This window comes from Pogonomyrmex barbatus, unplaced genomic scaffold, assembly GCF_055798465.1.
Source record: "Pogonomyrmex barbatus isolate J1 unplaced genomic scaffold, ASM5579846v1 scaffold2, whole genome shotgun sequence".
Classification (NCBI taxonomy): domain Eukaryota; kingdom Metazoa; phylum Arthropoda; class Insecta; order Hymenoptera; family Formicidae; genus Pogonomyrmex; species Pogonomyrmex barbatus.
In genome coordinates this window covers 21,575,815-21,600,260 of record NW_028297116.1, presented here as the reverse complement: position 1 = coordinate 21,600,260, position 24,446 = coordinate 21,575,815, and the positions used below count along the sequence as shown (strand labels likewise).

Sequence of the window (24,446 nt, the reverse complement as noted above, 5' to 3'; positions counted from 1 at the left end):
TACAAGAGCAATTAAACAACATTTATATAATTTTCATAATTTATCAAACGGCAACGAGTGGAAAAATTTCGAAACGACTTACAATTTGTTATGGCAATATTTCACTAAAGAAGAAGGATATACCGTAAAATGTACTATTTGCAATCAGCTGATAAAAAATGCATCCGATGTGATACGTTTGACATCTCATTTGACAAGAAAACATAAACAGAAAGTAATAAATATAAAAGAAACGATTAAACGTGCCTGGTTAGTACGACATTTTGCTATCAGCAATGACAGTCATATGATAAAGTGCATTCACTGCGATTGCAAATTGACGATATTTCTGGGAATAAATGGCTTAGCGAATCACTTATTAGCGTTCCATGGTATAAGTGACAGTACGCGAACTGAAAGAGAAAATGAAGAAAATAATGCACACGTAATGATGCAGCAATTAAATGACAAAAGCAGCGCAAAGAATGATTGCGCTGCTATGGAAAATAAGAAAAGACAACGGTAAATGTTATCAACAATATAAATTTATATTTTAAAAATGACTTACAAACGTACAATTGATATGCAATGTATTTTAAAAGTTTGATACTGACTTGACTTTTTGTGATTTGTTTACCATAATATTTATATAAATCTTAGTCAGTAATTCAACATGCGTGTTTTATAAATGTATAATGTTAAAAAGTATCTGCATTAAATCAAATTATTACAGAAACTTGTTAATTAAGATTTGCAATTATTTAATTAATATCTAGATATCGTAATAGATTGATTTAAAAATGATACCTGTTAACCAATTCACACTGTTGAAATGAGTTAATAATTTCATTTTAAAATGTATTATATGTTATTATTAATTATCCTATATTGCAGATCTTGTTATGAATCAATTCAAGATCAACCAATAATGCAGACGAATATTTTGAAACAAATATTACGATCTGAAACATCACATAATGACAGTATAGCTCCAGATGTTTTAGCATCTCAAAATGTAAGTAAATGTTTAAAGCTTGATGAAGAAATTGGAAGAAATATCGTAGATTTACGTAGAATGCAACATATGACAAATGAATCGAATATTGCAAGTTCAAGAGTTTATCGAGAGGCATATCTGCCAGACACAGCCAGTGAAGGAGATCGATGGTAAAAATTCTATATGTCATTGTTTTATCTTTCATAAAATAATTCTTATATAACAAATTAATATAATGTGTGTGTAAATTAAAAGTTGTATATTCGTTATTCGTTTGTTCTCATATTTTTGTAAATACTTTAGTTAGATATTTTATGTGCGCGTTTTATTTATACAAATGCTAAGAATATTATAATTATTAATCTTATCGCTAAACATGGTTATTTAAAAAAGGATATAATAAATTTTCTTAATTCTCTCTTTCTCTTGCAATTATCTATTCTATAACTAAACGTTTTGATATCAGCGGAAGTTGTTATATTTGAATGGTATTTCAAATATTCAAATATTCTCAAATTCTAACAACATTAAAGTAGACGATCAATTTATCAAATCTATAAATAATAGAATTTAATTTCAAACAAATTATCCAGTAGTTCACATAGTTAATATGTATCTTAATTGTTTCCAATAGTATTTGTTTCCAATAGTAATGGAAGCTCAATTCTAGAATGTAGTCTTTTACGTTTTTCATTCATTTATATATAATTAAAGGTTACATTATGGAGCGGTTCAGAATCAGCGAACGGTAATGACAAATGTTCCTCAGCAGATATTGCAAACTCATAATGCAACAAATGTTGAAGTTTGTCCTATGGACTATTTAGCATATTCCGGTACAAATAGGTATTCAAAATCTGATGAAGAAACTCGAAGAACTGCCAATATGCAATTCTCGGTTAATTGGAGCAATAACACAAGTTCTTATCAGGAGGATTCGCATTTGCCAGTCATAGGAAGTGAAAGAAGTCAATGGTAAATGTAAACTATACATTCAAATTTTCAGTATTTAAAGAATAATATATACAAATTTCAATAAAATCAAATTTTGCCTAAAACTGAAATATAATTTTATTTTTAATATTCATTACATTAATACATTTATTCTATAAATTTGCATTTAATTGCAGGTTATATTATAAAGCAATTAAAGATTTGCAAACATCTATGCTGAAGTCTTCAAATGATAACACATCAATTAATTAGTAACACATCAAACCATTATCATTTTGCAACGGATACCTTTACATTTCATAATATATGTGAGTGTCCAGGATCTCAGGAAAATATTAGAAAAAATTCAGCGAATATATTGATACATATTTTAGCATATAAAAAAGATAATTCAAATATATGCTTTTATCAAGCTAGTGCAAGTACTGGCAAGTCGCAGTAAATAAAAAAATTCAATGATAAAAGTTGCAAACGTTATCTTTCATCAAATGCTGTATGTAATTTAAAGTAATTTTATACTATTTTAAAGTGATTTTGTACTATTCACTTATGTATTCTATTCTAGTTTCTATTCTTTTATTTGAATTTATATGAATTTTAAGTATTACAATTCGATTAAATTGTATTACAATTCGATATCAACAATGACGATTATTTCGAAAGAGATATAAAATACTAATAGTAATGAATTTTTTGTTTTAGAATTTTTATCCACATAGCACATAATATTATGAAAATTTTACCCATAATGTCACAATGTACTGGAAGTATAATGTATTATCTATTTTGTAATTTTGCAAAATATTATAAAAATGTTTATAATATATTGCATTATTGATATCGTTTTATTGCATAAATCTTCCAGTTCTCATTACTTAAAGATTATATTAACGTAATAAAAATTATTTTTTTATATATTATCACTTTTATTAACACTGTTATATTGCAGATGTTTATTACAATTATATTATTCTATTACAAATATATTGCAGATACATTGTATTATGATGATTATATTATTAAATAATAATTATTACAGTAATAAAAAGTTATTAATACAATATCACATAATACATTGCATTTGATGTGACAACAATTCATTGAGGAATTACAAATAATGCAACTGCTGTATATTTATAATATGAAAATATGTAAATTGATTTAATTTCTCGCAATATTACAGTAATAAAATTTTGATATGGCATTATTATATTATTATAACTTATTTGGGCAGGCATTTTAATATTCCTGTAATATCTTTGTATTTTAGCAAATTCACTCTATTATAATATGATTCTATGAAGAAATGATATTTTATATATATATATATATATATATATACATATGTAAAATGTTAAAAAACAAGAGCTGTGACAAGCTTTTTTCAAGTCTTCTCTAAATAATTTCTATTAATGATTGTATTAATATTAACACAATTTTTGATAAAATAAATTCATTTTTGTTATAACCGCTTAATTTTTTTATTGAAATTCAATCTCACTTAGTCGGCAAGCAAATATATACAAATATGTTGGGTAATAACTGTATTACTGTATTATTTGTAATAATTGTATTACATTTGGTCTGATAGAATGAATTATATTGAATAGTGGTAGTAAAGATCCGCTATTGAAAAGTCGAACATTACAAAGATGTAATATCATAACTTATTCCAAACTAATTTAAAAAGATTCGTAAATAAAACCGATAATATTTACATTCGTAAATAAAAAATGTTTATTAAATTTTTAAACAAATAATTTCCAGAAAGAAATGACAGATCGGAAAGACGATCAGATCTATGTTGTCTATGAGTAATTAGCATCCCAGATAATAGATTAAAATGAATTCAAAATTTCTAATCATTTTGGAAATTTTACAAGTCGAAATGACTGTCGTCAATTAAGGTATTTCCAGCTCTACTTTGAGTTTTAAATAATAATTTTAAATCGCAAGTGAACAGTAATTGCCGACAGAAAATTATCTTGAGCGAAAGTGATAATTCTATAAAATTCTCATAAAAGTAAGTATGATTGATTTGATCGAAGAAAATCATGGAAGAGACAGCAACGATCGCGCTTGACTCTACGATAAGAAGTCAAAATTCGAGTCACTCGAGGGAATCGAAAGATTCGGTGAACTCGGAATTGAAGCCAGAGAGTTATCTAGAATCAAAACACTCGAAGCATGTCCTTATATCGGAAAAGCAACAGCTGCAGCAGCAGCTACCAAAATGCGAGGGTCATCAGGATCTGCCGAACGGCTGCCGAAAATAAGGGAGATTCGAATTTATTGATGTTCACATCTTGCGGACAATTACTTCTCGGTAAGTCAAGAGAGCTTTTTATTAATTCTACTGATTATCACGCTGATATTATTGATATTATTTTTTGTATAATTAAAGACATTTTTGTTGGATAAATATAATGTGGAATATATCGAAATGACTTCTTTCAAGTTATTTTGATAATCATATTTTGAAAAAATAAAGTTGTAAAAGTTAAGAACGTAATATAATTTGTACGTTTGATGTTGCACTCAGGTATTGTATTGGTTGTCTTTGTATCCTGGTGCTCGTCCACGGAGCTTCCTTAGGTGGATCTGGTGCAAGATGCTCTGGGCAGGTGCGGCTGCCTTGGTTGCCGATGCACTTGGAGTGGTCGTGACATTAGCGGCGTCCTCCATCAAAACAAATTCTGCTTTCTCTTCTGCTCATCTCGCGTCTAGTTTGTACTCTCAACTATTTAATATTCAAATATGTGATATTTTGAAAAGGATAGTTCTAATAGTTTCTAATTTAACTTTTTACTCCAAATCGAGCCTTTTCATTAGTCTCAAAATAGGGCAAAATTTTTTAAAAAATAAAAAATAAGAAAAAATAATTTCTTTTTATACTACCTTTTATTTTTAATGTTTATTATTGAACTAAATTGATATAAGTGTAAATATTATTGCGTTGTGAATTAGAAATTCCAACGTATGTTTCAGGGTGATGATAGCAATGTGATGGGAGTAGCTAATGGTTTGGCAGGCTTACTAGCGAGTATCGGTTTATTGGTAGCTAGCAGCAGAACTATTAGCATCCAGCTATTTGACCTTGACACCAAAGTTATGTAGCTGCCTATAATCAAACACTACTGACGAAATAATGAGCGATCTGAGTCTGAAAACGCGTAATATCGTTCATCAATGGGTCATCACGCAGAATTATACCATGCCGACTAAAAACCAACACTTATTTACGTCGTGCACCCAGTGCCGATGCATCCAATGATTCAGGTAAGCGTTCTCAATTTCTTTTCTCACGGCCTCAACTTCTAATTCAAGATTCCATCTTTTTAATATTCTCTCTGATACCATTTAATTTTTCCAAAGAAATAATAATTCAATATTCAATTATAATTGAAGCAAACAATTAAAATGGTATCTGTGCATGTGTCTAAAGAGATACAACTATATGGAATTAATAGAGAAAACATTTATTATAGCCACCATACGGCATGCCATCGGCACCCGGAGGATTTGTATCTAGATCCCTTGCGATTTTGACGCCGATGCCATATGATGCTGTGCCCATGTTGTCCCATATGTCTCCCATATACTCTGGATGTCTTCAATCTCAAATGAACTTTTGAATTATATAATTTGATTTTAATAAATGATAGAAAAGCTGTTTAAATAACAAATAACGAAATTAATGCAATATAATAAAAGATATTATAAATATTCAGACTTTTTGACATAGACTTTTTGTATTTCAATTTATATGCAAATTAGTTTGTTTATTAATTTATTAAAATAATTCTTGTTTAATGTGTGTATTTATATAGTTTCGACCAAAGCACAAACGTCAGCAGTACGCAGATCAGGAGGAAACAAGAAGATATACTGAAATTAAAAACGAGTCTCCAAAGATATTATCGACTAATGAAGATCAAGTTGATTTAGCAGACATATACAGGCTTGGATAAGAGAATTTCCGAGGTTTTTATTTCTATCGCGATGGATTCTGATAGAAAATCGAAAGTGTCCAGCCATCGCGGTAGCGAAATTGGGATTACATAACTTTTTGATGGCTTTTAAGTGCAACAATAAAGAATTTGATTAAAAAATGAAGCATTTGCTCACGATTTATGCAACAATGAAGAATTTGATTAAAAAATGAAGCATTTGCTCATGATTTATACCTGTTTCACATTTAGAATGATTTTGTATTTAAGAAAACAAAATATTAAGTCTTATATTAAGAACTCAAATCAATCTTGCATACTTGCATTAAGTATTTTAATCTCAAGTATATTAAAATTTTATCTGTCGAATGTAATGAGGTTTCATTGTAATTATCGCTCTTATTTACAAGAATTTATAGAATGAAATGTGCAATTTTGAAAAATGAAAATCGAATCATCATTATTAATGGTTAAAATAATATAATGCTAATTTCTTATTGTAAATCTTGCGCATACTAAATCTTATTTTATTTATATTTACATTTTCTCTTTAAAATAATATATTTATCTAGAAAAATATTTATTTATGTGCTATAAAAATCTTTGATGAGAAACAAAAGTTGAGTTGTACTGCATTAATTTGTTAAATAGAATTAAAAATATATTATCTATAATTAAAATACATAATAATGTATTTTTACTTTTTAATTGTTTGTTTATGTTATCTATTTCAATTTTATTGAGATAAAGATGTTATTGATTTAAACTATTAATGTACAGTCGCACATAATTTCCTTATTCATATTTTTATGTTAATTTAATCATAGCTTTTGTATATGCATATGTAACATATTTTGCTATGTAACATAATATGAAATAAATTTTTATTATTGTATTGTTCTAAAATAATATAAAAACTTCAAATATATTGATAAGTGAATTGCAATATTGCCTCATAACATACGGTCTTGAGAATAGAAGAAAAAAGATAATTAGAAATAAAATCTGAAGTATAGCTCAAATAAAAAATGAGCTTCGATATTATCGATATAAATATTTCTTTTATAATTAAATCTGTTTCTATTTAATATAATTATACAACAAAATTAAAAACAAAATTAAAACGGGTATACGCAATCATATCGTCAGTATTGATAGTAAAGATAAAAGATTAGATAAATTATACATTATATTAATAACAGTTATTTTTTTATATAATATGATATATATTAAATTTAAACATTCAAGATTTATATATTATTATTTATATCTGTAACTAATATTGTAATATACATGCATATATAATTTATATTAATAATACAATACATATTATTTAATATAATTTTTCTCCTCATTTATGTTTCTATACAGAAAGAAATATTTGTTTAGATTTAATAAATTTTGATAATTAATTTAACAATTTTTGCAAAACTGCAGCTCTGTGTAATTTATATTACGTAATAAGTTAGACCGTAGCAATTTCATACGTTAATGTTTTATAACTTTTTAAATAAAGATTTATAAGTAACATATAATATAAATAACATATTTATTTTATTTTATTTTATTTATTTTTATGCTTACACTAATATACCATGTTTTTGCACATTTAAATATTTTTACCGCTTTCAAACTTCATAGATATAATATAAAACTTTCTCAAAATTTAAATGTTACAACTTTAAATTAGAAACTGAAAACATTCAATATTCTGTTTTATATCAAAATATTTAAAACTTATGAAATGAAAAATGCTATATATATTTCATATATAGAATTATATCGAAAAGATATTATTTTTCGTATTACATATATGTTTTATAATTAAATATTGAAAAATTTAAATGCACAAAATATCTATTAAATAAATATCTCAACTTAGCATTAAACTACATACTAATATTTATATCTTAGGTAAGTTTCAAACATTTTTCTCGACCTCTCAAACAGTCTTTTGGAATATTGTCGTATGACAGTCATCCTAACATATTCAGTAATATACGCTCAGAGATATTGTGCAGAAGCAATGGAAGAAATACGGAACCAACTGTGGGAACATTATACCAAAATAAGTGATAATGATATAAAGTGTAATTATTGTAATAAAATTTATAAAAATACCGGAAATAAAAACATACATTCCAAACCGACAATAAAAATACATTTACGTAAGCATGACATAAATATTTACGATGATTTAGTGTGGAAAAATAAGAAAAATAAGTCTAACTTAATATGGCAATATTACATAAAAGGAGAAAATTATGCAACTGCAATATGTAAGATTTGTAAAGCATTGTTAAGACATGCTTATAGCACACAAACTTTAACAAGACATTTTTTGAAAAAACATCAAGAAGAGGTAATAAAAATACAAAAACCAATTTTAAACAGTTGGTTATCATCGCATTTCGCAGACATAAAAGATTGTATGGCGAGATGCATTCATTGCAATAGCAAATTGAATATATTAAATAGTATAGTATATACCTTAACGCATCACTTACAAATCTGTCGTCATATAAATGAAAATCCAAGAAATAATAATCAAAATGTAAAAAGTAACGTGGATATATTACTATCGTTGAAATATTCGTGGGCATGGCAATATTATACATCAATAAACAAAAATGAAATAAAATGTAATCATTGTGATAAAATTTATAAAGCTTCAGGCATTACAAGAGGAATGAAACAACATTTATATAATTTTCATAATTTATCAAACGACAACGAGTGGAAAAATTTCGAAAGTACTTACAACTTGTTATGGCAATATTTCACTAAAGAAGAAGGATATAACGCAAAATGTACTATTTGCAATCAGCTGATAAAGAATGCATACGATGTGGTATGTTTGACATTCCATTTGACAAGAAAACATAAACAGGAAGTAATAAATATAAAAGAAATGATTAAACGTGCCTGGTTAGTACGACATTTTGCTATCAGCAATGACAGTCATATGATAAAATGCATTCACTGCGATCGCAAATTGACGATATTTCTGGGAATAAATGGCTTAGCGAATCACTTAGTGTTCCATGGTATAAGTGACAGTACGCGAACTGAAAGAGAAAATGAAGATAATAATGCAGACATAATGATGCAGCAATTAAACGACAAAAGCGCAAAGAATGATTGCGCTATGGAAAATAAGAAAAGACAACGGTAAATGTTATCAACAGTATAAATTTATATTTTAAAAATGACTTACAAACGTACAATTGATATGCAATGTATTTTAAAAGTTTGATACTGACTTGACTTTTTATTTGTTTACCATAATATTTATATAAATCTTAGTCAGTAATTCAACATGCGTGTTTTATAAATGTATAATGTTAAAAAGTATCTGCATTAAATCAAATTATTACAGAAACTTGTTAATTAAGATTTGCAATTATTTAATTAATATCTAGATATCGTAATAGATTGATTTAAAAATGATACCTGTTAACCAATTCACACTGTTGAAATGAGTTAATAATTTCATTTTAAAATGTATTATATGTTATTATTAATTATCCTATATTGCAGATCTTGTTATGAATCAATTCAAGATCAACCAATAATGCAGACGAATACTTTGAAACAAATATTGCGATCTGAAACATCAAATAATGACAGTTTAGCTCCAGATGTTTTAACATCTCAAAATGTAAGTAAATGTTTAAAGCTTGATGAAGAAATTGGAAGAAATATCGTAGATTTACGTAGAATGCAACATATGACAAATGAATCGAGTATTACAAGTTCAAGAGTTTATCGAGAGGCATACCTGCCAGACACAGCCAGTGAAGGAGATCAATGGTAAAAATTCTATATGTCATTGTTTTATCTTTCATATATAATTCTTATATAATAAATTAATATAATGTGTGTGTAAATTAAAAGTTGTATATTCGTTATTCATTTGTTCTCATATTTTTGTAAATACGTTAGTTAGGTATTTTATGTGCGCGTTTTATTTATACAAACGCTAAGGATATTATAATTATTAATCTTATCGCTAGAAATGATTATTTAAAAAAGGATATAATAAATTTTCTTAATTTGCAATTATCTATTCTATAGCTAAACGTTTTGATATTAGCGGAAGTTGTTATATTTGAATGGTATTTCAAATATTCTCAAATTCTAACAACATTAAAGTAAACGATCAATTTATAAATAATAGAATTTAATTTCAAACAAATTATCCAGTAGTTCACATAGTTAATATGTATCTTAATTGTTTCCAATAGTAATAGAAACACAACTCTAGAATGTACTGTTTTACTTTTTTCATTCATTTATATATAATTAAAGGTTACATTATGGAGCGGTTCAGAATCAGCGAACGGTAATGACAAATGTTCCTCAGCAGATATTGCAAACTCATAATGCAACAAATGTTGAAGTTTGTCCTATGGACTATTTAGCATATTCTACAAATAGGTATTCAAAATCTGATGAAGAAACTCGAAGAACTGCCAATATGATGATGCAATTCTCGGTTAATCGGAGGAATAACACAGGTTCTTATCAGGAGGTTTCGCATTTGCCAGTCATAGGAAGTGAAAGAAGTCAATGGTAAGTGTAAACTATACATTCAAATTTTCAGTATTTAAAGAATATATACAAATTTCAATAAAATCAAATTTTGCCTAAAACTGAAATGTAATTTTATTTTTAATATTCATTACATTAATTCATTACATTTATTCTATAAATTTGCATTTAATTGCAGGTTATATTATAAAGCAATAAAAAACTTGGAAACATTCATGCTGATGTCTTCAAAATAGGTGATAACACATCAATTAATTAGTAACACATCAAATTATAACTGGATATCTTCACATTTCATAATATGTATGAGTATTCAGGATCTCAGGAAAGGATTAGAAAAAATCCAACGAATATATTGATACATGTTTCAGCACATAAAAAAGATAATTCAAGTACGTGCTTTTATCAAGCTGGTGCGCATTTGCAAGTTGTAGAAATAATTCAATGATAAAATGGTTGCAAACGTTATCTTTATCAAGTGATGTATATAATTTAAAGTAATTTTACATTTTGTACTAGTCAGTTATGTATGTTTCTATTCTTTCACTTGAATCTATATGAATTTTAAGTTGTATTACAATTTGATATCAACAATGACGATTATTTCGAAAGAGATAAAATAGTAATGAATATTTTGTTTTTATTCACATAGCACATAATATTATGAAAATTTTGCCCATAATATCATAATATATTGGAAGTATTATTTATTTTGTAATTTTGTGAAATATTATAAAAATGTTTATAATATATTGCTTTATTGATTTCATTTTATTGCATAAATCTTCCAGTTCTTATTACTTAAAAGATTATATTAACTTAATAAAAATTATTTTTTTATGATATTACTTTCATTGATATTGTTATATTGCAGATATTTTATTACAATTATATTATTCTATTACAAATATATTGCAGATACATTGTATTATGATGATTATGACAATAATAAAATGTTATTAATACAATATCGTAATACATTGTATTTGACGACAATTCTTTGAGGAGTTAAATAATGCAACTACTACTGTATATTTATAATAAATATGTAAATTATAAATGAAAATATGTAAATTAATTTAATTTTTCGCAATATTACAATAATACAATTGTGATATGGCATTATTATGTTATTATAACTTATTTGGGCAGGCATTTTAATATTCGTGTAATATCTTTGCAATATTTTAGCAAATTCACGCTATTATAATATGATTCTATGAAGAAATAATATTGTTGTGATTGCTATTATATTATGTGTTATATGAATAATATACATAGTAATAACATAGTAATTAAGAAGACTAGTATACTTAAAAACTAATGAAACGACAACGTATACGCACATTTTCTTAACATTTTATATATATATATAAAAAACTGTGACAAGTTTCTTTCAACAGATTCTCTTTAAATAAATTCTATTAATGATTGAATTAATGTTGACACAATTTTTGATGAAATAAATTCGTTTTTATTATAATCGTTTAATTTTTTTATTGAGATTCAATCTTATTTAGTCGGCAGGCAAATATATTTATTACAAATATGTTTGATAGAATGAATTATACTGAATAGTAGAGATGCGCTATTGAAAAGTTGAATATTACAAAATGTAATACCATAACTTATTCTAAAATAATTTAAAAAGATAACATTCGTAAAAATAAAAAGTGCTAAAATTTTAAAACAAATCATTTCCAGAAAGAAATGACAGATCTGAAAGACGATTAGATCTATGTTGTCTGTGATGATTAATTAGTATCCCAGCATCTGGAAATAGATTAAAATAAACCCAAAATTTTCTAATCAATTTTAATTCATTTTAATACATTGTGGATTGAAGGAATAGAAAGCACTTCCTTTCAATCCCGTTTGACATTGGCAATATATATTCACACGATCTAGAGTTTTGAATTTCCTTCACATGAGGTCTCCGAGATCAATTCAGAGTTAGCAAGTTAACCTTCCTCAATCTCCTGTCGCATCCAACGTTGTATGTGTATTTGCTTAGAAAATTATATTATAAAAATTATTAAAACATTTGCATGATTAAGCAATCAATTGTTTTAAGAAAAATCACGAAGAACAGCTAAAGAATTATCAAGATTTAATCTAGTCTACAAAACGATGTCTGCTGAAGAAAATTTCGAACAGGTTGGATTCGCTTTATTCATAAGTAAATATAAACCTGAACACACGAAATTGTCTTTAAAACTGTCTATTTTGATATGCATATTTCTGCCGTCTATAATTTGTATATGAACGAAAATATTAAAAAAGTTAAAAAATATATTTCTCTCTCAAAAGAAATGTTCAAATAACTTCAATTTTATATAATAGATTATTTATAGTATGTATACAATATATAAACAATAAGATTTATAAATAATTATTTATTGTAACCATTTTTTTACTAATTATGCTTAATTATTTTGTTAGTTTGAAGATGAAGAAGCAGAAATTCCTATTGGTGGGACTCTACCTGGTGGTAGAAAACGTCTCTTCTCCAAAGAACTACGCTGCATGATGTATGGCTTCGGCGATGATCAGAATCCTTATACAGAGAGCGTTGATTTCTTGGAGGATTTGGTTATCGAATTTATAACAGAGATGACACATCGAGCTATGGAAATTGGACGTACAGGACGAGTTCAAGTAGAAGATATTGTATTTTTAGGTAAACATTTATATATATATATATATATAAATTTTTAAGATGATTATTTGAAGCTTTCTATTTTTTATATAAAAAGTTACTGTCGATACTGTCACTCCTTATTATTTTGTATTTTGTTAATTTATATTTGCAGTGAGGAAAGATCCCAGAAAATATGCCAGAGTGAAAGATCTTTTAACAATGAATGAAGAACTTAAGAAAGCAAGAAAGGCTTTCGATGAGGTTAAATATGCAGGTACTGTCAAAGATTAGACACATAATTGTAATGTATCTCTCAACAAGTGTAAAACTGAATATGTACAAATTTGTGTTAATCTACTTGAAACGTTTGTTTATCTGAGTGATTCAGATTAGCATGATTAATTTTGCAAATAGTATTAATGCAATCTATTTTGTTACATAATTGATTTGCATATGGTCCTTGAACAAAAAATTATTTTTTCATTAACATTAGAATAGTATCTAATTTTACTTCACATCCATCAATTTGAAGGATATTTAAAAAATCATTTTATTTTTTAAATATTTAATTTAATCAACAGAAATAGCTTTCAATTTAAAGATTTCAGTTTTATTTTGACAGTTTAGTTCTAGTGTTAATTGTGTTTATCGCTGGGGTAACATTGCTTTATTTTGCAATAACATTATATGACTGTCTGCAAGATTTAATTGCTGTCTTTTATTACAGATAACGTATAACAAAATTTTTTGACGTTCTTATATAATCTGTAAAGCTACATGTATAGAGAAGCATTAAGCAGTGTAAATTTATTTTCGATACATAAACAGTAAAGTATCGAATTAAACGATTGCACTATTGCAAGATAAAAACTGAAAAACACTGCTTTCCAGAAAAATATATTTTTCTTTCTGTTACACAAATATGAAAAAAAAACGAGTTTTTTTGACTAGATTTTAGGAAGATTTTTACATATATATTTTATTTTATACATTTATATTTTTAATATATATATATATATATATATATACATATATGTAACTTTTAATATAGTGTGTGTGTGTGTGTGTGTGTGTGTGTGTGTGTGTGTGTGTGTGTGTGTGTGTGTGTGTGTCACCACACGCGCGCACCCCCCCCACACACACACACACACACATATGCATGTATAAAATAAAAGTAATGTTATATTTCATAACAAATTATATATTGTACATTTAATATAAATGCAAATTTACATAAAATACATCTCGCTGTTTCATTTTCGTATGCGTATGCATTCGCTCAGCAGAATAATTATTTACCATTTAAGTTACTAATTAAGAACTATTAATCATCTAATGTTTATCATCTAGTGTTCTTGCGTTTTTATTTTAACTTTAAAACACGATGTAATATTTTTTTTTTGCATGATTTGATTCTTTTGATTCAGCATGTACAGAGTTTGCATGTGATTTCGTTTGTCTTGTATATTGCCTACTAGTCTCCTGCGGTTTTACATGTAGTGAACAATCTCGTGATTATCTTACAACATCACGAATGGCTTGTTTTGCTGACAGAATAACGTCATTGATTCCTACACCTTGGTAAGAAGAACCGCACAATGCCAGAGGAATATGATGCGCAGAAATATAATCGTGGATGCGTTTCACACGTGCTTTATGACCCACGACGTGCTGCGGAATACAATCCTTCAGGATGGCAACGTTATGTGCGATTGGTTCCTCTTCAATTCGTAAGATATTCTTGGTGTGTTCGATCGCCGTCGTTAATAATTGCTTCTCCGAGGGATTTGATCCGAAGTGTTTCTCAAACCATGCACCTCCCATCATTACTGTCAATACCTAAGTCATTTTACATAATTTATACATAATTTATAATCAGAAAATTATATATATTTTTTTACTTGTGTTTATAATTCTCGCAGTTTTGTATATATATAAATAAAAAAATACGTTAGAAATGAAGATTAAATTGTGATTCGACTAAGAAACAGGCAATAAAACTGTTGAGCCATACGTACCGTGGAAGACCCTTGAGAGAATACACAGGAGTCGAAGGTCACTCCTAATAAAGGTAGATTCTCCTTCGGAGGTATGAGAAAGCCGAATGCCTGCACAGGCAGCACACTCTGAAATTCAAGATTGACTACTCCTACCGTCACGGTGGGGATCGCCCTCAATTCTGCCGACAGTTTAGGATGTTGCTCCCGCAAAAGTTCGGCCAGAACCTTTGCGGGTAAACTTGAAATAACGCGTGAGCATTTCCGAATATTGCCATTGATCGACAGCTCTACATGATCTGACTTGAACGTAAGTTTCTCACATTTCTTACTGGTCTGTATATCCACATTTCGTTTTTTCAAATCATCGACTAGTGCCAGAGGTAGCTGCTCGAGCCCTCCCTGCAAGCTCCACATCATCCATTGTTCCCTTCGTCCTCTTTCTACCAAATCGGATCCAATCGCAGGTACTAAATCATGTTCATCCCTTTTCGTTGAATCATTTTTCGACTTTGAGAAGATCCGTTTCAATCGTTCCGCTAGCAAGCCTTTTACTATTGAACCATATTTTTGTTCCGCTTCGAACAGCTTTGGGAACAGAAAATTGACACTTATCTCGCGTGCATCTCCTGCACAGATCCCACAAATTAAAGGACCGATGATGTTATCCGCAATATCTTGACCCAATCTCCTCTGGATAAAACTATGAATGCTCTCATCCTCCTTGGATATCTTGGGAGCTCTCAAATCTGTCCATAGGCGATTTATTAAGGGACGATCCAGTAGCGAAATTGTTTTAAAAATACCTTTTAAGGAATTTGGTAAAAGATGCAGCGCTTCATTCATGTAGATAAATCTGTGTTGCGTTGCGGGATGGCTTGGCCCGATATGAATTATCTTGTCTTTCAATTGTAAATCGTTCACTAAATTAAGGGTGTTTTCTCCTTCTCGGCCAAACAATCTTATGGTTCTAGGCCCTTGTTCAAAAATCGCTCCACTTGGTGAACTTCTACTGCGAATCCATCCACCCAGACGATTAGAAGCCTCATATAAAATGATGGATGAAATTCTGGCATCATTAGCAGCATAATATGCCGCTGATAGTCCTGATATGCCACCTCCTAGTATCACTGTCATTTTAATACTCTTCAAAAGTATTAAAAATCCAATTGCTCCGATAGTCTTTATAAAATAGACACTTGTATTTTGATATTCTCCTTTTTAGCTGAAAGGCTGAAGTATAAATAAAGTTTATTCTATTTATATAATTCTCGGATATTTTATTTAATGTATTTTTTAATATTTATATAAACATTATTAGTATTACATAACTAAAAAATGATTTTGTGTTCGTAAGCAAAACAAAATAAGTATTAAAGTGTTAAAATAAGTATTAATTTATAAATTGATTCATGAAGGCAATACATGATTCGACTATTTTAATATTATAATCTTATTTTGCATCAAGAGTGTTGATAAAAAGAACATCAGAAAAGTGATAAATAATTATTTTTCAAATTTCCTCTCGATAATAGGTTATGTTCCACGATTTATATGGAAATATATATATATATGAGATCTCTCCTGCATTCTGTATTTTTAATGTTTTTGTTTTTAATATCCTTTAATTTTCTCCCTTTCTAAAAAAAATAAATTTCTAAATAAAATATTGTATCTCAAATTATATTCTATTATAAAAATTCCATATATTCGCAGTCTAACCAAATCTAACCAATAAATATACTTCATCAAACTTCATACCGATTACTCTCTTCTCTCCCCTCTCGCATATCGTCCCGCATATCGCTGATATTCGTGAAAATTGTCCAGGATTGGCTCCCCTCCCTTCCCGCCCTAGGGACTTACTCGTGACTAACGTCTTTTGCGAAATGTTGCAACGACCGACCGACTGCAAACTCTGCAGCGTTCATGTCCGTGACGATCGTGAAATCGCGGATCTCTCCTATTTGTGACGGAGTCGTCGTGAATCGATTCCGCTTTCCCGGAATTTCACCGACCGCGCGTACTTTTCGCACAGTACCTGGCTGGCCGTGAACTGCCCTCGTGTTCGATCGCGATCAGTTCGAAGCGTCGTCCCGAGCGTTTTTGTCGCGCGCAGAGAGTACTAGTCGCGTGTCGTCCGAGGACACGACGGTGATCTTGTTCAGCGGGGACAAGGACAACAACAACGAGGACGACGACGACGACGCGCCGTTCGAAGGGCGCGAGATGCAACGGCGTTAAGGAAAATCGTGTTTTGGGTCGATGAGGCCGACGGGTAAGAGCATCGGAATCAGATACGTCGGTATGCAGAACGACAGCGACAGCGAGGAGACATGCGCCTCCGCGGGTCGCGACGACGAGATGCCGAGTAACGGCGGCGCCGAGGAGGCCGCCGGGGATCGCGACGGCGAGGTGTCCGCTCACGACGGTGCCGATGAGCGCGCCGCGGATTGCGAAGACGGCGATCCGAGTCGTAGCACCGACGCGGAGCACGAGGACGATGCCGAGGAGGCTGTCGCGGCCGAGGCTGGCGCAGACCAGGAGAACAGGGAAGCACGTAAGGAAGCACGGAAATCCGTGAAGAAGGGAGACTGTGTCTGGACTATGTATCTACCGTCCACCTCGGGAAAGGAGACACTTGCCATCTCGAAGAATAATTATGGCTGCGAGCACTACAAACGAAAGTCTAAGTTTGTGGTAAGAGCTCGAGAATGGAGGAAATGCATTTCAACAATGTTTCTTTCTGAAGATATATTATGCTTGCTATAATTATAAATTATATACAGGATGTTCTGTAAGTTGAGATCAATCACTTAAGAAATGAATAAGGATATAAAAACAAGGAAGTATAGTTAGCATAAACAGGAGTCCAAAAATGTCATTTTCGAGTTATTGCTATTAAAATTTGAAATCTTTTTCCTAGTTCTAATCTCTGCCAAGAGATGCTAAGCAGGCTGTCTCTCTACATGGTGCAGTCCTGTATAGTATATAGTACTAAAGCAACTTTTACTTAACTTTAATTATGTTATAAAATTCATAAAAACCATTCTTTCTTTCAATTTTGATAAAAAAATTTGAAAGCAAGGCGATTTAAAATTTCAATATAAAAATGATGATAACTTGAAAATAATGCATTTCTATGTTTGTACCAACTTTTTTTTCTCTAATTGCCTCATGAGTTATTAATCTTTGCTTTTGAAATGCTTTATGTATATAAAAAAGGTTGTAATCATGCTTAGTGTTGATAATAAATCTATAAATCTAAATTAAGATACACTCATTATGCTTATATAAAATGAGATACATATGTTTTAAATTTGATAAAAGTGAGAAAGAAAGTTTGCAGTTGAGTATAAAGCAATATAGAGTTTAAGAGAATAGGTCAAGTAGAAGATGCATATTCAATAAATATTTTCAGCCCATTCTAATTTTTAAAAACTTTTTATTACGATTTATTAAATTAAATTAGTATCTGCAAGTAAAAAAAGTACAGAGAAAGATGTTATATTTTGTAATATAGAAAATAACATTGATTTAATACAATAAGCAATGTTAGTAAAGATTGTTTTTATTGAAATTAAAATTGTTATATTTTTAGAAAGGAATATTGTTATAGTTTATATGTTGAATATCTGTTTTTATATTTGCAACTCTTAAATCAATATCAAATTTTAAGAATTTTATACATTTTAATTTTGTATATAAGTTATATGTTGTGGAACATTCTTATGTATAAATAAAAAAATAACTGCAAGAGATATATTTTGTTTCTGAATGAATTATTTTCTTTTCTATTTTAATCTTGTTATATATTCTTGTTTTTACAGACTCCATGCTGTAACAAAGTGTACACCTGTCGGTTTTGTCATGATGAGCAGGAGACGCACACAGTGAATAGGAAAGAAGTCACAGAATTGATATGTGTCCTCTGCGATACTCGTCAACCTGTTCAAGCCACTTGTCAGAATTGCCATTGCCAATTTGGCAAATATACATGCCTGGAATGCAACCTCTTTGATGACGAAGATAAAAATCAATACCATTGCGATGGATGTGGAATTTGTAGAGTCGGTGGTCGTGACAAATTCTTTCACTGCGCCAAGTGCAATATGTGCTTGCCAATTCAATTACAAAATGGGCATACGGTAAAGAAACAATACAATATAAAATACACGCATCTTTGCGATAAAAATATATTCAAAATATATTCAGAACAATAATTGAATAACTTGTTTTTTTTAAATACATTTCTGTGTTTTACTTGTTTACACAGTTTGTAATTATTGCTATATATGTAAAATCTCAAATGAATTTTTCTTTGTAGTGCATAGAGAATGTCTCACATTCCAATTGTCCCGTGTGTCTGGAAGACATTCACACGAGTCGCATACCATGTCACATTCCCGATTGCGGACACTTGCTTCACCGTATGTGTTTCGAGGAACTGTTGAACTCGGGACATTACGCTTGCCCGTCCTGCCAGGTATCGCTCTTGGACATGACGGACTTGTGGAAGTATCTGGATGCGGAAGTGTCGTTGACGCCAATGCCGGAGGAGTATAACGACTGTAAAACCGATATCTTATGTAAAGACTGCCATGAGGTCAAATCTACTTCTACATACATATATCCCAAATGCTGAAAAGCGTGGAAAATGATTAAGAGATATTAATGGCAAGATACCTATTTCAGGAATCTACGGTAAAGTTTCACATCGTCGGATTGAAGTGCTTAAACTGTGGTAGCTATAATACCTGCAGGATAAAAGGCTCTCCTTGCTCAGGTAACGATCAATCGCTAATCGAATTGCTTTACATTCATGGACGATTACGTGAATTCGTTTACAGATCCCGATGCTCTGAACGAAGCAGCTGGTATTACAGAAGAGAAAGAGGGATCGTAAAGCCAAAGTTTGGACTGTTCGATATTGTTTATCGAGCGGAAAGAATATACCATAGTAGATAATAGGAGAGTATTTGTATTTTAGAATTTTATCTTTATTTCATTTTTTTTGTAGCAAATTGCACTTTTGTTGTCTTTAGTACTTTTCGATTGTTCGAAATACATAAACATGAAGTATCTGTTAAATAACTATTGCTGTTATTAAAACGAATATGTTGTTTTCAATGGTTAATCTATGGACACAGATTGAGTAGATCGTTAACATGTAGCGTATTAGCAAAAATATTTCTATAAATCTATATTTATTAATTTATAATGAAAGCAATAGTTGAAGTTAAATCAATGTGAAAATATTTTGTAGATCCGCGTATTTTCTTTACGCATATCACGTTTATGAAGATATCGTTTTTCGATGTTTTTACTTTGTGCAGGATATTCCAGGCTTATCGCGCAATCTCTAAAAATATATTTAGATTATATTTAAATAGAGTTTTTCTCAAGAAAAATACATTGATATATTTTACTTTGTTCTTTTATTTTTATACTATCAATTTTCAACGATAAGTGTAATAATTAAAGCGTTCACGTTTCCTTTTGCAGCTTAAAAATTGTAGTTACAATTTTAATAAAAAAGATTGAAATTCCAAAAATCATAAGAAAATCTATATAGATCTATATAGATAACAATTCTGCGCGATAAATCTTTGAATATTTTGTATTTCTGTGAATTTCCCTACAAAGCTAGATTTATTTTTAAACTGGCAATTGCATTAATCGCTGATTACTAATTATGCCTAAGAAAATAATTAGCAATGGTAAAATGGTACGTGCGTGTGCGTATGTGTGTGTACGTGTGTTTTAGAAAAGATGAAAATAATATGAGATGTCTCATGTCAAAATTTTTCATATACTAGGCAATGTAGTACGGTGTCACCCTGTTTTGAGTAAAATTCTATCTATGCTGCACATATATGCTTTTATAATCACGTAAATGCCGAAAAAATTATATTATTGGCAATGAAAAATATATGCGTAGCATCTATATTGACGTACATGCATAAACTGGTGGCCTAATGAATCGTATATTAAATTACATTCCACATGAATCAACCAACAGCGAAACAAAGGTTGAATCTGTTAAATTTTCGTAAATTCCTTATCAGCTTCCAGCTTTATTCATGAATACATTCTTTTGTTTAAAAAAAGATCTCATTTAGTCATAATCTAGTCGCGGAAGATCGAGCGCGTATTACCGCTCACTCACGAATTTTTCTCGTAAATATGAATGTTTTATACGAAACGCAGATGAATTTACACGGGTGGCACACAGTAATACAATAATGAAATATATCAATATAGTGAATAATTAGGGGAAAATACTTTTCGTTGAATAATGCTAAGATGTTACCTATGTACCAGTGCATTTTAATGAGCGTATATTGAATTCGCATTTCTCCCGAAGGAGAATGCATTCTCTTCTATGTAAAAGCTAATATATTCACCTATTGATACACAAGGCTACATAATATTTTAGTGTAATTGTACACACAGATATATCTAGATGAAATATTCGGATAGCCACGGCATTAATCACGAATTGCTATCTTATCACGATAAAGAATAATTTCTAATTACCGTGAATAGTAGTCTTTATGTATATTTACTTTACGATAAACGGTCTAACATTTAATAAACATAGTACCTTTATTTAAAGTGCAAACTTGATAGTTCCATGGGATTATTAAAAATCCTACATTGAAAATATAATTTTTCAAGATCTTGTTTCTAATTGAAAAACAAATCAATACTAGTGATCCTCAACTTTATCATTCCATTTAGCATTCATTTTTTCTTTTTGCAAATATTAGTGATATTTTATGATATTTTTAGTGATTTTAATGATGTCGTTAATAAGTGATATTTTTAATAGATCATAAATATTGGGCAGTCCTAAAAATCTGTAGGTTTCTTTTTTATATGTATGTTATAAAAATAAAACATACGTAAATAAAAATTTATCGAACATTTTTAAGGCTGCTAAATATTATATTGTTACATATTATGTTATACTGTTACTATATAATTCTATACATTAACGAGCAATCTCGTGCAATTTTTAATCGTCACATTCGTTAATATTCCTTCTTCATACAAATATGTATGCTTTCAGGAATAGTACTAATGAGTGCTATGATGATTGCATTTAATTGTATACTACATTTACTAGTACCATTGAAATAACTTTAATAATATTAAATGTTTTTACCTGTTTAGATGTGTCTACAGCTTAAAAGCATCTTATATATTACGCGTCCAATCTATCATTAGAAAAACTGTGACACAGAACGACATACGTAGACTCCATTGTGATTATTATTCACGATTTTATTATTCACTTGTAAATTAAATATGAATTACAAAGGCTCTTTGTACATAATGGTTGCAATAATGATTTTGTTTTATATTACGTATAATATACTACTGTATCAAATAAATCAGCTACAATTTTATTTTTTTTAATCTTTCCCACATACAAAGAGGATGACAAGAAAGGATACTTGCATACGAGAAAATGCGCGTATCTTTTGTGTGTTGATGTAACGAGTACTAATTTATTGATTTACATTTAATCAATCTTTCAAATACGTGCAGAAATCTCACAATGAAAAGAAACGGAAGTAGGATGCCATTTCGGTATAAAAATTATCCTATGATAAAATAATCTCCACTTGCCAGATATCTTTTTGAAATCATCTAAGACAGTAAATACAATGTCAACATGATAAATAGTAATAACTTGATTATCATCTACCGTATTTTAAATATGAAGATTGAGATCATTTTCTCACAGGACAGAATTCACAGGCAAAATTGTAAATAAAATTATATATAGTATCCTACTTCTCGTTATCTAGTACGTGAATGAAAGATCTATTTTTGTATTAGCGTTTCTTATATAAATATATCGGTAAAAACAGCGCGACAAAATAAAGTCGATTAAGTGCAAAAACCCCAATCTTCGATGAAAGTTTAGTTGCACTGTGGCTTTCGTATGTCACATAAGCGAATTCAATGGCTTTCGTATGTCACATAAGTGAATTCAATTAATTGCACTCGACGCGCTCAAAACTACCGATATCTATAACGCATAACTTCATACAATACGAGAAACTTTTAACTCTGCAATGCACATACGGGTTGAATCTGTGAAATCTAGTATATTCTCATTTATTTCTTATACAAGCCTAATTTATTTATTACTCTTTCGTTTGTTAATTCAGAGGTGGATCTATGTTAATATTGTATATATAAAAAATAAGTTTACATATATTTAGTATATATTATATTAACATAATATATATAATAATTATATAATAATTATATATATATATATATATATATACACATATATAATTATATATTTAACTTTTTATATGAGTTGTACTTATAAAAGTTTCCAAAAATGCAATCACAAAACAGGATAATTCTATAAAAAAAAGATATTTAATTTAACAAATCGCGAAAACTATTTCTTTGCTTCATTTAGATCTGTTTTTTCATTTGTTGTATATAATTTATTATATTTAATTTTAATCACACAGTTTTATAAAAGAGAAAAAAGTAATTTATTGAGTATCTCATAATGATTTTTAGGAAAGTAAATCAATCAAATCGTTCGACAAAAATCTTTTCTCTAAAAATAAGAAGTTTAGTTGAAAACATGAATTTCTCCAAAAAAGATGAAGAGAGAAGTTTTTATATTAAATCTGTGAGCTGATTCGATCACGATTCAGAATCCTTGAAAGAGTAATATTACTGCCATTTTTATTTCCATTTCTGTTTCTATTTCAAGATTTATTCTTTTTCTGCGTAATGCAAAATTAATCCATGCACATCGAGGTCAATCATCGAATTCGTTGTTTAATTCACCTCTCGAATTCATGACGCGTAAAATAACCGATACTGATTGCGCGTTCCTGAAACGGAAGTGCTATATCTTCATCTATACGACTAGTTTAATAACATTCCTTCTTTTGTACCACAAAGTGCGACCGAGCGCCGGTTTTTCGCTTTTTTTACACTCTTTTTTTCTGTTTTTCCTTTTTTCTCAGAAATTCAGAGAACGCGGGCGCAACGGCAGGTATCCGTGACTACTCAGAAAACGTCGGGCGGCACGAGTCATCTCAAGTTGATCGCGAGTACGACCGCATGCCACCGTTACCCATTGCGCTTCCAATTGTGCCTGTGAAAAACGTGGAAAAAAATCTTAAAATCTTCTAAGTATATTAATTCCAAAGTTTATGTCTGTGTAGTAATCGATCGTATCGTAATATATTTATTTAACTTAATAAAATAAAATATTCTATCAATATTACTATATGCAGCAATATTAAATAGACACAATTTATGGTTAGCTGCGATTAAATAATTAATTGTCTCTGTGAGACAAGTGCGAAAGTAACAGAGTG

General features: G+C 29.3%; 6 protein-coding genes, 1 long non-coding RNA gene and 1 pseudogene across 15 annotated transcripts in view; 6 read left to right on the top strand and 2 right to left on the bottom strand.

Moving 5' to 3' along the window:
* The first annotated feature begins 883 nt into the window (after window positions 1-883).
* On the top strand, window positions 884-3,204 carry LOC105430242 (uncharacterized). Its single transcript, XM_011643704.2, has 3 exons — window positions 884-1,146; window positions 1,691-1,951; window positions 2,107-3,204. The coding sequence occupies exons 1-3, from the start codon at window positions 908-910 to the stop codon at window positions 2,180-2,182; spliced, it is 576 nt and encodes a 191-aa protein (XP_011642006.2). The 5' UTR covers window positions 884-907; the 3' UTR covers window positions 2,183-3,204.
* A 762-nt stretch (window positions 3,205-3,966) lies between these two features.
* On the top strand, window positions 3,967-4,937 carry LOC105430300 (uncharacterized; annotated as a pseudogene). Its single transcript, XR_016139070.1, has 3 exons — window positions 3,967-4,256; window positions 4,473-4,774; window positions 4,919-4,937. The product of XR_016139070.1 is annotated as an uncharacterized LOC105430300 (transcript).
* A 61-nt stretch (window positions 4,938-4,998) lies between these two features.
* LOC148936752 (uncharacterized) lies at window positions 4,999-7,087 on the top strand. The gene is made up of 2 exons (XR_016139022.1): window positions 4,999-5,209; window positions 5,419-7,087. It is a non-coding gene; the product is annotated as an uncharacterized LOC148936752 (long non-coding RNA).
* A 375-nt stretch (window positions 7,088-7,462) lies between these two features.
* On the top strand, window positions 7,463-11,767 carry LOC105430301 (uncharacterized). The gene is made up of 4 exons (XM_089076416.1): window positions 7,463-9,051; window positions 9,421-9,693; window positions 10,192-10,455; window positions 10,613-11,767. Exons 1-4 carry the CDS (start codon window positions 7,850-7,852, stop codon window positions 10,668-10,670), a joined length of 1,797 nt encoding a protein of 598 aa, XP_088932542.1. The 5' UTR covers window positions 7,463-7,849; the 3' UTR covers window positions 10,671-11,767.
* A 588-nt stretch (window positions 11,768-12,355) lies between these two features.
* Window positions 12,356-15,037, top strand: Taf13 (TATA-box binding protein associated factor 13). Of its 3 annotated transcripts, none has more exons than XM_025219071.2 (4): window positions 12,356-12,430; window positions 12,509-12,591; window positions 12,877-13,114; window positions 13,248-13,558. In XM_025219071.2, the coding sequence occupies exons 2-4, from the start codon at window positions 12,565-12,567 to the stop codon at window positions 13,364-13,366; spliced, it is 384 nt and encodes a 127-aa protein (XP_025074856.1). In that variant the 5' UTR covers window positions 12,356-12,430; window positions 12,509-12,564; the 3' UTR covers window positions 13,367-13,558. The 3 variants fall into 3 exon arrangements, with proteins under 3 accessions (XP_025074856.1, XP_011642011.1, XP_011642015.1); XM_011643709.3 differs by adding an exon at window positions 13,803-15,037 and having other exon boundaries at window positions 12,371-12,591; window positions 13,248-13,349; XM_011643713.3 differs by adding an exon at window positions 14,630-15,037 and having other exon boundaries at window positions 12,372-12,591; window positions 13,248-13,349.
* On the bottom strand, window positions 14,256-16,965 carry Ppox (protoporphyrinogen oxidase). 5 transcript variants are annotated; one of them, XM_011643706.2, is made up of 3 exons: window positions 16,834-16,965; window positions 15,094-16,305; window positions 14,256-14,914 (listed from the first exon to the last, which is right to left on the bottom strand). In XM_011643706.2, the coding sequence occupies exons 2-3, from the start codon at window positions 16,207-16,209 to the stop codon at window positions 14,591-14,593; spliced, it is 1,440 nt and encodes a 479-aa protein (XP_011642008.2). In that variant the 5' UTR covers window positions 16,210-16,305; window positions 16,834-16,965; the 3' UTR covers window positions 14,256-14,590. The 5 variants fall into 5 exon arrangements, with proteins under 5 accessions (XP_011642008.2, XP_011642009.2, XP_088933302.1 ...); XM_011643707.3 differs by having other exon boundaries at window positions 16,805-16,835; XM_089077176.1 differs by lacking the exon at window positions 16,834-16,965 and adding an exon at window positions 16,795-16,828.
* A 46-nt stretch (window positions 16,966-17,011) lies between these two features.
* Window positions 17,012-22,472, top strand: Rchy1 (Ring finger and CHY zinc finger domain containing 1). Its single transcript, XM_011643714.3, has 5 exons — window positions 17,012-17,772; window positions 18,903-19,220; window positions 19,400-19,678; window positions 19,768-19,858; window positions 19,923-22,472. Exons 1-5 carry the CDS (start codon window positions 17,338-17,340, stop codon window positions 19,976-19,978), a joined length of 1,179 nt encoding a protein of 392 aa, XP_011642016.2. The 5' UTR covers window positions 17,012-17,337; the 3' UTR covers window positions 19,979-22,472.
* The window catches only part of Myb (proto-oncogene like protein Myb), a 28,647-nt gene continuing 26,542 nt past the window's right edge, over window positions 22,342-24,446 (bottom strand). For both annotated transcript variants that reach the window (XM_011643716.3, XM_011643715.2), the window contains exon 10: window positions 22,342-24,220. In XM_011643716.3, coding sequence (XP_011642018.2) covers window positions 24,086-24,220 — 135 coding nt within the window. In that variant the 3' untranslated portion in view covers window positions 22,342-24,085. The remainder of the gene's footprint in view (window positions 24,221-24,446) is intronic.